Source organism: Neolamprologus multifasciatus, chromosome 22 (genome assembly GCF_963576455.1).
Source record: "Neolamprologus multifasciatus chromosome 22, fNeoMul1.2, whole genome shotgun sequence".
NCBI lineage: Eukaryota > Metazoa > Chordata > Actinopteri > Cichliformes > Cichlidae > Neolamprologus > Neolamprologus multifasciatus.
In genome coordinates this window covers 16,791,750-16,804,636 of record NC_140459.1, presented here as the reverse complement: position 1 = coordinate 16,804,636, position 12,887 = coordinate 16,791,750, and the positions used below count along the sequence as shown (strand labels likewise).

Below are 12,887 nucleotides of genomic sequence, written 5' to 3'. Positions count from 1 at the left end.
CAAGAGCAGAAGGTAAAATGTAATATGGCAAAAATGGATGAAAAAGTACAGGTGTGTCTACTGTTAAAAAAAAACATAAATAAAAATTTGAAAGTCTGATTACACCACAAGTACAACTCAGTATAAACATTTTCAGTAGCGGTGTGAAAAGCTAGCTGATGTCTCCCCCATCTGGACAGAGGGAGAATGGAAGCATAGCAGACCCACACAATGGTAGCTTACCTCATCATATCGATACATCATCTTAAGGCCTCTGCAGGATTTGTGCTTCTCCACATAGCGCAGGGCACACTCCAGACAAAAGACCACATTGTCAGTCTCCCGAACCACCTAAATGGAAAAAAAGGCTTTTAGTAAAACAAAGAATTAATTTTCTTAGTGAAAAAGTGGAAATATTGATAAATCTCTATAATGTCTCATACTCATCATGCTTATACTGTTATCTCAGTAGTATTAAGTATGTTTAGTAAGTTACCTTTAACTTACAGAGCATACTGCAGGAATAATATCTACAAACTGGAAAAAAACAAACAAAAACAACAACTCCTAGCGCCAATTCACAACAACAGTTGCCTCAAGGCGCTTCGTACTGTAAGGTAAAGACCCCACAATACTATAGAGAAAACCCCAACAATCAGATGATCCCCCTTTGAGCGGCACTTGGCGACGGTGGGAAGGAACAACTCCCTTTTAACAGGAAGAGACCTCTGGCACAACCAGGCTCAAGGAGGGGCAGCCACCTACCGCGGCCGGTTGGGGGTTAGGGGAAAGAAGAGAAAGGAGAGCACAGAGGGACCATGGAAAATGCACAAGCTACGGGAGAGAGTAGACAAAAGTTAATTAATATGCAAAATTGGCAAACAAATTCATCAGGATTGAAAAAGAGGTCACTGGAAAACAAGTGCATTATGGTCCCTCAGCAGCTTTTAGCAGCATAACTAAGTGATGCTTCAGGATCATCCAATCTGATACTGGACACTTTATGAACCACAGGTAGAGTCGAACTTAAACTCTGGATTTAGCAGGGCACCAATGAAGAGAAGCCAGGATTGGAGAAATACACTCTCTCTTTCCAGTCCCTGTGAGTACCTTTGCTGTGGCATTTAGAATCACCTAAAGGCTTTTAAGGGAGCTTCTAGAAAAGTCCAATAATAGATGTGTGTTTAATGTGCGAATTAAACGATATATCCCAGTTAAAAAAAAAATTAGTCCAAGATTCTTCTGTGTTTTTGGAAGCCAAGGTAATGCCATCTAAAGTAACTTTATGGCTAAAAGAGATTTTATGGTCAAATACAATAACCTCAGTTTTTTCTTAAGTAGAAATTAAGAAATTACCAAATCTTTTTGAATCATCCGGCTTCATAGATGGATATGACTTGGTATCATCTGCATAACAACAAAAATGTATGCAGTGTTTTCTAATAATACAACCTAAGGGAACCACATATAACGTAAAAAAACCAAAAAAAATTTAAAAAATTTAAAAAAAAAGAAGTATTGGGCCCAGGACAGAACCTTGTGGAACTCCATGAATAACTTCAGTGTACGACGAAAACTCCCCATGTACATGCACAAATTGGGATCTATCAGATATGATTCAGTTGATCGATTGATCGATGGGGTCTAACAGACATGTTGATAGTTTACTTGAAGTAATTAGTTCAGTGAGCTCAATCGGCAAGAAGCACTCTAAATATCAGACATCAGACATTTTTCAATAATGGTAAAAATTGTATTTGAAAGGAAATTCGTGAAGTCATCATTACTGATAGCTAACAGAACTGAAAAACAATAAGCAATATGTCGGGACAAGATCAAGAATGTGATTAAAATATTGAGTTGAGGGTAGTAATGAATTAAACACAGTGTTGAAGTCGTTGTTTTCATCATCTACAAGCATAAATCTGCCAACAGAAACTTTTGTCTTTTACAGTTCAACTGTTTAAGGCTAAGGATAATTACAGCTGTCTGAGTCTTTGGGGGATTAATAAACTAGAGTGAAAGATCACTGCCTTCATTTAAACTTAAAGTGTAAGAGAAAATAAATCAACATGTTGATCGATTATTACATCATTTACTAACAGGGACTTTGAGAGAGTCCTAATATAAAAAATAAATCAATATTCAATTGCTTTGCTCTATTGAAATAGTTTTCATATATTTCTGGGAGCAGATGGTCTCTGTGAGTTTGGAGGGGGAGGGAAACTGCTGGGAGACGTGTAAAGTTGCATACATACTGGAAGCGATTTGCTAATAGGGGTTGAAATTTGTAAGCATTTGCAAAAAAAATATTTTTTGTTTATTAACATTTTTTTTAATAATATGTTTGAAATAAAGATTTGATTCAGATTCAGACTCATCGTGCATCGCTTAGAAGCTGATCGTTGGTCGCATGCAGACATTTCAGGCTCCGGTTGCCTAGGTGACCCTCTAACGTATTGACTTCCAGGTCATACGTCAACCAACTGTATTCTTCACTCTCACTAATAGTCTATTCAACTGGTCGCTTTATATTAAGGCCATCAGTCAAACAATATTGTTTGCTCTGGGTCTAAACAGAGCGCGTTGTGTGTGACATCTTCTTTTGCGCATGCGGGCTGCTTTGAGCGTTCACACTAGAGCGCGTTTGCTGTCGCATTTTATCTGTAGTGTGAACGAGCAGACAAAAAAAAAAAAATCGGATTTGATCAAAAAATCGGAATTGAGCATTAAGACCTGCAGTGTGAACGTAGCCTAAGCCTGGCCTCCAGCACAACAAAAAAGGTACTATTATTATACGAAACATTATCACTAAAGCAGGTCGAGTAGTAAGAGACCTACAATTACAGCCACACTAACCAGATGTAGGATTTCATTTATAAATATTTAGGATGAATATGTTGACTTGAATGAAGGAAAGAAGGAAGGAAGGAAGTCCTTTGCAGGTAAACTGAACCCAAACCATTTAACATTTGACACACTGTCATGTTAAACCCCTGGGTGTTGTGCTCTCACCATGGACAGGTAGCAGAGATGTTGACAGATCTGGCAGCGCCTCTCTGAGGACTCCAGTGTCAGCCATTTGCCGCGAGGCTTCTTACGTCCCTCGATGGGTCCCAGGCTGCCATCGTGTGTGCCATAACGGGCAGAGGAGAGCAAACCTGCCTTGTAAAGTTCCTGACGTTGGCGCATCTCTATGTTCCTGATGGACACAACAAACGAAGTAAGTTTGCTGTTATCAAGGGGAAACTATCAGAGTGGAGCTTACAGAGAATGGCACTTACTCAGATCTCAGTACAGTAACACAATGGATATAATAGTATTATAGCAAACGTCAATCACCATTTATTCCTCTTCCTTTACAACAACAGTACATTTAGTCATTATAAGGTGAATTAGACCACATCTATCTTATGAACATAAATGGACTCAAACAAAACCCAGAAGTTTGATAAATAATAGGCACACCTTTTAAAAGAGGATTGAATTAGTGTTTGATGTAGCGATCTTTAGAAATCTAATAAAACTGGATTTGTAGCTTTGCCGTGTTTGTCGTTTGTATGAGTTGTTGCATCATACCTGAGGTCTTTGAGAAGGGTGGAGATGGTGGTGAGGAGTAGGCCGTTGTCCCTCTTGGACTCAGCTGTGGCGATCTGATACAGTAGCTTCTCCATTGAGAATGGTTTGGCTATACAACGACATTTCAGGTCCTGTGAGTGGAAAAAAACAAACAAAAAAATCAGCCATTTAATATCCATTTTTGTCCAGCTTTCAGCCAAAATATAAAGGCGTGGACTAATATACTCCAAGAATATTGACAATGTCCTTTAGTGTATAACAAAGAGAATATTTGTAGTGTAACCAAGGTCTCTACACAGAGATCAATGTTTCTCGTCCTCTCCTGTGATTCCTCACTAAAAATGTTTGTAATTTGCAAGAGCGTGTTTCAGGCAGTGCTCCACAGTGCAGCACATTTTATGAATGTCACATTACCCCGAAGGGTAATCTTAATGTGGCTGTGGGTATGATAGCATTGCTGAAGGTAAATGTACTTCCATCACTGTTATGCCCATAATGACAATGGGGAACATTTTCTTCTCCTCTATTACAACTATAATGAAGTCCAACGAGCCAAAGGTTTACTCGGGAGCTCTCTCACGCTCACAAACATGAAACAGAACTCAAAGGTCAAAACGCCAGCTGAATCAAGTTCATTTCAGTGTTGATCACCTCTACCCAAATTGAATCTTTAACGGCTGCAGTCCACAGCGCTGTTGCGAAATGAAAACAGTGATGTAAAATGTGTCATTATTAATCGAAATAGCTTTTGGTTCAGCTTTGTTGGCCCTGATTTATATGCTGACCTTTGCGGCCTGGTAACCCAGGTTCATCCAGTGTGGTGTGGCAAAGTGCACCGTCTCTGACACGCTGTAGCCACAGCACACTTTAGAGACAAAGGCACCGGGGAAGCAGACCACAAACTGGCCACTCCGCTGGACAGTACGATAAACCTTGATGCCTTCACGGCACAGCACCTCTGGAGATATCTGGAAGAGTGAAATAAATGGCGTTACATTTCCAAGTGACTCTGCAAAGTTTTAGGATCAAAAGCATCGCTTCCTTCCAGATTTTTATAGACCTACCATGATATTCTTCTCCAGCATCTCTAGTCCTGGCGTGCCATTGGCCTGAAGCAGTGTATGGACCACCTTGTTCAGCTTAGCCTTCTCCTCAGCAGGGATAGAATACCTGTCCGAGCACACACACAGACATCAGTTTCAAACTTCTCACTTAGTTTTCCTTTATTCAAGTCTATTAGTTCTCTCGTCTAATTTTACACATTTTTACCATATTAACAAGTTTTTGGTGCACACACTTACACCGAGACAACGCCTCTGTGCATACTTACCAAATGCAATCAGCACCAGTGTGTAAGTAATCAATATATGGAAGGCGATTTTGGTCTCGAGACCAGCATGAGGTAGAAAAGACCATGCCAATGTTTAGCCAGGGAATGGTCACCCCTGTAGAGACAGGAAGGTTAAGTGAGACAGAAACATTAATATCTGCAGGCTAAACAACAGAAACGGCTCAAACATCTGGAGTGATCAAGATAACACAGACTATCTACATTTGCAGAGCAACGTACAGACTGTGCTATGTAAATAATTCTCACCAGGCACAGCACCCAGATGCCTCAGTATGGATCCAGAGTTATTTGGGAGGACATTGAGGTTCCATCCATGTCTGAGGAAAGAAGGAAAAGAAGACATTTTTATAAGAATGACTTTTGAGGAAGCCGATAGTTTGACTGTTAAAAGTTTTATCTGACCTGTGATCAGATAAAGACTTTGCTGCAGGTAGAAAAATGTACCCAAACTCACAAGATGGATGAGAAACACTTACTTTGAAAATGGCTCTGACTTTCCTGTGGGGAAACCACTGCCATGTGTACTGGTGTCCACCTTCCCACAATGCACTGCCACATGGCAATCTCTCTGTTCCACAATCCTCCAGTACTCTTGCTGCAAGAGGACAAAAACAGAAAACTGGTAAGAGAAAGTATGCATGAAACAGAGTACAGGATTCAGGTGTGCCTCATGGTCAGTCATGCAGGTAGCTGACATCGAGGAGAAACCAACTCACCTTTTAAAAATGATCTTAAAGTTACGGTCTGCTTGATTTCATTAACAGATGTATTATTTGATAGGGCTAAATGTTTTCTCATTAAAAAAAAGTAATTACAACAAAGATTTAACACTGAAAGCTACTTTAGATAATGAAGATGATGTTTGTTAAAGATGACAGGATGCTAACCTCAACCTCAGCAGCAGATGGTTCCTTGTTAAAGCACATGGTCATGGTGTTCCGCGCTATCCTGAAGAAGTTGGTCAAAGACACCGATTTCCCCTGCAAATCACATGAATTTAAGATTAATCGTCAGTGGAATCTATTTTTCCCATGATGCATGAGGCAAGCAGTCAAATGGAGGGCAATAAGGATAAAACATTGCATGTTTGACTGTGTGTGTTTCTACAAGGATCTCTACTCCCTTTGTTAGTGTGAGACACAATTCCCCTGGACTTGACCCTCTCCCACTGACACCCTGCTACACAGAATCTTTGAAGGTGACCATAAATCTGCCAACTCTGAGCCTGAAGACGTGCAGACCAGGCTGAAGGATGACCTTGTGGATTCCTAATGTTCACAGTGACATTTTGTTTTTTTCTTCTTTTTCCCCTCTTATGGTTTGCAAGTACTATCTGACTTAGTTCTTTTTATGATTGCACTAGCTTCAGGGTTGTGAAACAATGCAGTTAAATTATAGTCTGGTGCACTGACAAGACTTTTTGTCATTCAGTAGCAGCGCTTTTTCAGAGCTTTTTCCCAGTGTAATTACAGCTAATTACACCCTTGACGTGCACTTTGTCCTCTCGATCGAAAAAGTGAAACATAAGCTCCTCTTGGGGGGCACTTGTGATGAATAATAGCCACAAATCTGAGCTCTGCAAAAAAGTGATGAGTCACGTTTTGACAGGACTTCCAAGTCAGGACAGTGACAGCCATTCACATGTCACTGTGCACTGAGCAGTACTTGTATAACTACGGGGTCACGTTTGTTGGGGGGGGGGGGGGGTGTTCATACAGAGGGATTTGGTTACCAAAAGGAAAGGAGAGAAAAAAAATCAAATGAGATCCAGATTGGAGATGGGTGGAGTATTGTGCAGTGAGTGAACACAGAAAGTTTAATTACAGTTTCGACCCAAGATGCTGCTTCAAAATAAATGTACACAAACAGTCACATGGCCCATTTTTGTGCACACAGAGTGAACAATTTCAAATTTCCACATGCGCACAAACTACTGGGGGTCGAATAGGTACGCAGAGAATTTGGCAAGAGTGAGAGAAACTGGGTGGGGGGCTGTGGAGAGGACTGGATATTTGGAAAAATAGCTGAGAGCAAGGACATGGGCTGAAGGAGAGAAGCCATGAGGAGAGGGCTGGACGCAAGGAGCTGAAGCGTTATGAAAGCTTGTGGAGGCGGGGCTTTGGAAGTGAGGGGGGTGGGTGGGGTGGGTACGGGCTGTTTTGGGGACTGCCATTTCTCTGACCTACATTTTCAGCCAGCCATAATCAGCAGGCCTGCAAGCGGGCTGGGGAAATGCATCTTATGTGGTCCACAAATACGCACACGAGCAACTCTGCAGACCACCTTACCAAACACAGCTGCACAGAAATATTAAAACAAAACCACAAGAAAATACAACTGCCGGCCCCTCACTTCAATGGCCCAACTATTTCTGTGTAAAAGCAGGTGTGCATACTTCTGAGGTTTGCTTAAACAAACCACGAACTGTGGCAGTTAACAGCACGATATTGTTACCAAGAGCACAGTAAGAAAATCCAATAGGCACTCACATCTGTGTGGTTAACAACATCCCAACAATGTCTCCGAGTGAAATCCACTTTGTCGAAAACAATATATAGCGCAAGCAAACAGGGTGTACATTTGGTCGCTTAAGATGTGACAGAGGAAACAGTCAAATTAAGTGTTGAATGTTTACACCTCATGAGCGATAGACATCTTGATTCACTGAAGAGTCTCTAAAAGGTGCTCTGGCACTGACGACAGGCCAGAAAAGATCACTCGAACCGCACATTTACCATATAAACAATGTACATCAGGTTGGACCAAAGGAGTAAAAGAAACCCAACAATGCCTGCCAAAGTGGTATGAAAATAATACCAAGGGCGACCATAACATAAGGAAATAAGGTAGACGCCACACGTTTCCATGCCTTGGAGCTGATCTTTAAACAGCAGGTCAATAAGAGACAAAAGGTGTTAACAGCATTTAGTGCAAGAAAAGTGCAGAGAGCAGAAACGTATGCATAAGCAATAACAAAAGGTAAACTTACGTGCCTCTTGTCTGTATGCTTCAAATGTGTGCCATAAACAGCAAGTGTCGTCTTCATCCTCACCTTGTAAATACATTTGTGCTGGTCACTGAGAACACCCCTGTCCTCCACCTCCTGCTCTTCCGCATGCTGCCTGTCCTCTTTGCCTTGTTTTTCCTGAGCGAAGAGCCGGCGCCGGCCCGCTTTGACCTGAGCCTCCAGTTCCTTCAGATGGTGATACACTCCATTGGTGCGGTGGTTTCCTGTTGCCCCTCCCACTATCCCGCCCACGAGCCCGTTTTTGGGCTCGTAGCGCGGCAGAGAGAAAGCGCCAGGCGCTGAAGAATCTGCGAGGCCCTCCAAAGGGCCGCGGCGAGACTCCAGGTCCTTTTTCTCCTGCAGCACATCAGTCTGCAGTCCCAAGCGCTCCTCAGCACCGAGTGAGTCGTAGGACAAGATGTACTGCAGGTAAGCCTCCTGCAGCTTGGCCAGCCGATCCTGTGCAGACTTGGGGATGCGCAGGAGGTCGGCGAGCTTGGTCCACTTCTTCAGGTCCATCACCTGCTGCATGCCGCCCATGTCATTGATGAGCTGGAAAAAACGAGACAGGTCCACTTCGCAGCCACCTGCATGGAGCAGAAAAGTGGTGGTTTTGGAGTGCGTTCAACAGAACATTTGTTTCATAGGCTAACATGAAAAAGTGGTATAAAATAACAATTTTGACTCATAAAATAATGTCGTGTACATAAAGAAGTTTTCATTTTTCACTAATATAAACTCCGCTTTTTAAAAAGTCGCAGAAATCAAGCTAATCTAAAAAAAATGCCATCTTGGGCCATCTGCTCCTTTGGCTAAACATGCCGTTCCCTCCTGCCCAGTTCATTTTATTTGAAACAGCCAATCCACCTTTCAAAACGGATCTGAACCTTCATTGTGCCAAACACAGACACAAATTACTGTTAATGTAGAACTGATCTGCTGGGGACAGTAAAAGAAGTCATTTGAAACCAGGGTACCCTGGCTGGCTGCGCTGTGGACCGTTGGCTGCCAGGTTTCTCTGGCCAACAGCCGCAAACCAACAGCCCTCACTCTAGCCCTGGCTCAAATCTGTATTCAGCTGTATATAAAAGCTACACACAGCACAAGAGACTGCACAAATTCAACCAGGGCAAAACTAAACAGCCACTTGTTTGCACACATGAGAATTTGCACATGCACAAAGCTCACACATTGGATTTCCGTCCCGACTCGAGGCTGTTTAAATGCTCATAAAACGCTTATGTCATCATGAGAAATAGAAGGTGACTGAGCAATCTGAGAGAAATATTGTTTTCATTGGCCGCCAGGCTCCTTTCTGATATGTTCCACATTGTTGCTGTCATCTATAAAACGGCGAGATACAAATCAGGCCGAATACTGCTGAAGCTCTCGGAGAACCAGTGATATCAATGGAAACAATAAGTGGTACATAAGTGTCACAGTAAACAGTTTTATAGAGCAAAGGAGGCCAAACCACAGTTAAACTGCAGAATACAAAGGTTTTTGTGATTGTAAATCATCTTCTTTGTTGTACTTATCACCATAAACAGCAACATGCGAATGACCAGGATCCAGGAGAAATTGAATTAGGAGAGTTCTGTGACAAACCATACTCTGTGTGTGCGTCGATAAAGTACTGAGCAAATGTTGCTATTTTTTAACCTGTACTTGCACATTTTTTCCTATAAAAAAAATGTTTATTGAGGGATGTGGATAGCCATGTTTTGACTGGGTTGACTGTGCTTGTGTTTATGTCTGTTTACTTGTTTGCTAATAATCACTCTTAGAAAGTAAGCTCTGGTTCTACGTGACAGTGTGCAGGAAGAAACCTGTGGCCTATTGCTCATCACTCAAACTCTGCACATACTTTATATGCTCACAGTACGCTCATTTACAGTTTCATAAATACATTCGGGAGTATGATAGAACAGCTTTAAATTCTTTCATATTGAAAAAATAAAAACTAAATCACATTATATTCTCTCATGCTATAACATTGCTGTTGCACTCATTTCTCCCTCTGAAACATATCTCATGTGTCTTTAATGGCCTTCTGAAAAATCAAGTCCGTTCTTATTGGTCGGCAGGCAATTTGACAATGAAATGAATGAACAGTGCTTGAATTCAATAATGAACCAACAGAAATCAGCGTATGATTCTAAATGGCACAAACTATGTCATTGCACCACATCACACCATTTATTTTTCATGCTTACACAAAGAATCAGCAATTCTGAGTTCCCCCTTCAGCAATATGAGAGCACTGTGTGACCAGAAACAACAACAATTCACTGGATCTTCAGCTCTTCTGACTTTTATGTTCAGTTGTGCCAGAAAAAAACAAAAAAAACAAAAAAACAAAAAAACATGTGGCGTCATCATGGTCAAGACTTTTTGAGGCAGCTGCTCCTTGTTTGTGAGCATACTAAGCTGGCATCTTTGCAAATGTGTTGCAAACAAGGGTTTAGTCAGCCAACTAAGCATTTTAGACGGTTCAGGTGCAGCTTGCAATTTTGCAGAGCTTTAACATCCCTAAAGAAAAAAAAAGTAAACTCCAAACAAACAACACAGCATCTTACACTTAACACCCTTGCATACAGTACTGCTACTGTACATTCACATACACATGTGCGTGTTCACTTACCAATGACAGGTGGCTCATCCATGGTAATGCCCTGAGATTTAAGGTGCTTGCGGATGCAAGCCAGCCGCTGCACATTGGGGCCCCAGCGCCGGCCCAGCATGTGGACTCTCTGCACCTGTGTAACAAAACGCATCTCCTCACTCAGCTTACACTCTGGTCGCCAGTCTGGTGGTGGCGCCACACGGCACATGCCAGCCACCTCGGCCTGTTCCCTCACTGCATCCAAGTACACCAGGGGGTCCTGAAACTCCCTTGGAGCCGGCCGGAAAATGGGGACTTCACCCAGGGCTGCCCAGCCCTCCGGCTTACTCCGGTGGCGCTCCCACTCCTTCTCTTGCTCGCGTTCCTTCTGACGCGTCAGCTCTTTTTCACGCTCCCACTCCTTGTCACGGTCAACAGCCCGCAATGCTGCCGGTTTGAGCTGTCCAGGGCTGTTGGTGGAAGTAAGAGGAGAAGAGGTGGAGGAGGACACAGAGGTTTGTTGGGGGTCTGAGGTAGTGCTGACGTGACTGGGGTTCGGTGAGTGATTCTGGCCTAATGAGGGGGAGGAGGCACTCCGACCATGGGACCTGCTCTGCTGCTGCTGTGCTTGTCGTATCAACATCAGCTTGCCAGCCGATGCCCGCTTAGGTCGCTGGTTCACCGGCTCCGCGTTGGCTGCTGGTGTAGAAGGAGGCAGGGTTTGTTGAGGAGGGAGAGTAGAAGATGGAGGTGGGGTAACAGGTTGAGTTTGTTTAGGAGAAGGGGGTGTTTCTGATTCATGTCCATTAGAAATTGGAGTGGTAGACGAGGTGTTTTGCGTGGTAGCTTTCTCTTGATTGGCCACCTTCTTGCTGCTGCTGCGGGTCTCCAAAGGAGTGGATTGGAGCTTGGCCTTCTTGGCCTCAGTGCCATGCGTTTTGGCTTTGTGCTCAACCACCCCCGTCCCCACCGAGTTGAGCAGCACCTCCAGACGCCGCTTGGAGTTCCGCAGTCCTTCTCGACCATGGCACTCCCCCTGGCCCTGCTGGCACAGTTTCTGCGCATCCTCCTTGGCCAGGGTGTTGTGCCGCTGCCCATTTAGCCTGCCGTTGGGACGGCCGCCGGCAGCCACATTGTGCAGCCCATTGGATAGTAGCACCTGTTTGCGGGTTTTTGCATTGCTGTGGTGGGCTGGTGCCGCTGCTTTTCCTGAGTTGGCCAGCCCATTGCTGGCTGCTGGCTGGCTGTGCTGATTGTGATTGTTCGCTGACGATGGTGCCGAGGCGGCGCTGTTGTGTTTGTTGCTGCTGCTGAGTTTGGTTTTCTTGCCCAGTTCTTTCTGTTTGGCTTTGGTGTAGGTGACGTGGCCCTTGGACACGGTGGCTGTGTACTTCTTCACAGTTTTGGAGGGCAGTCGGAAGTCGCGGCTCTTTTTGGCACCATTGACGGCTTGTGCCGAGCCCGCCCGTGTCAGCCCGTTTACTTTAGAAACCTGAGATGCACAGAAGAAGCAGGGAGAGACAATTGAGACATGTTAGATGTCATAGAGTGACCAATCTTACAACAGCCATGTGACTACGTCTGTTTTAGAAAAAGGACTCATTGTAAGAAACAACAGTGGGTGGCATGCTGACCGAGTTTAAACAGAACAGAACTGCTGTTGTCAGGTCAGAATCCTTTCATTGTTAAAAACACTATTACAGCTAACATAGTATAAATGATTTTCCCAAAACGCACACACACACACACACACACACACACACACACAGAGAGAGAGAGAGAAAATAAAATTATCAGAAAGAACAAGCCAACACATGCAGGGGCGTGGGCGCACCCACACTCCATGCTATGAAGAGGCCAAACATTCAGATGCTAGCTGTGCAGTAAAACATTTGGCTGGTCAGACCAAAGCTATTTGCGGAAACCGTCGCTATTCATTAGGGAGCCAATCAACTGTCTAGATTACTATACTTTTAAAATCCGCTGCACTGTAGACTGCTCTCAGCACAACGACTGAGATTCAGCAAAGGATATGTGCAAACCAAAACCAAAGCCACTACATCCTGAGATAAACAACAGTTTAGAGCGAGTAGAGAGCGAGAGAGAGAGATGGCAGACATGAAATGGAAAGCAGGGATGGCTCCTTGATTTCTGCTAGCAGATGGCTGGACAGTATGAGGTAGAAGGTGGGGTCACTGGGATGGAATAAAATCCCATCAGGATGTATAAAAATAGCCTTTTATTTGGCTATCGCTTTTTTAAAAATGCCAGACTTCATTTTTTGGGGTAAAAAGGTGTTTTAATGCGCATGATGGAGAAGTATGGAGAAGCAAGTGAGTGTATATTGAGCACATGTGTGTTTAAGT

General features: G+C 43.5%; 1 protein-coding gene across 4 annotated transcripts in view; it reads right to left on the bottom strand.

The window, feature by feature from the left end:
• jarid2b (jumonji and AT-rich interaction domain containing 2b) overlaps nt 1-12,887 on the bottom strand; it is a 105,314-nt gene that overhangs the window by 2,734 nt on the left and 89,693 nt on the right. For 3 of the 4 annotated variants that reach the window (XM_085147587.1, XM_085147583.1, XM_085147584.1), the window contains exons 7-17: nt 10,561-12,013; nt 7,899-8,503; nt 5,797-5,889; nt 5,386-5,504; nt 5,156-5,226; nt 4,889-5,003; nt 4,623-4,728; nt 4,344-4,526; nt 3,559-3,689; nt 2,995-3,181; nt 223-330 (exon numbers count right to left, since the gene is read on the bottom strand). In XM_085147587.1, the coding sequence (XP_085003713.1) occupies nt 223-330; nt 2,995-3,181; nt 3,559-3,689; nt 4,344-4,526; nt 4,623-4,728; nt 4,889-5,003; nt 5,156-5,226; nt 5,386-5,504; nt 5,797-5,889; nt 7,899-8,503; nt 10,561-12,013 (3,171 nt within the window). The remainder of the gene's footprint in view (nt 1-222; nt 331-2,994; nt 3,182-3,558; nt 3,690-4,343; nt 4,527-4,622; nt 4,729-4,888; nt 5,004-5,155; nt 5,227-5,385; nt 5,505-5,796; nt 5,890-7,898; nt 8,504-10,560; nt 12,014-12,887) is intronic. The other variant, XM_085147586.1, reaches the window with a different exon arrangement.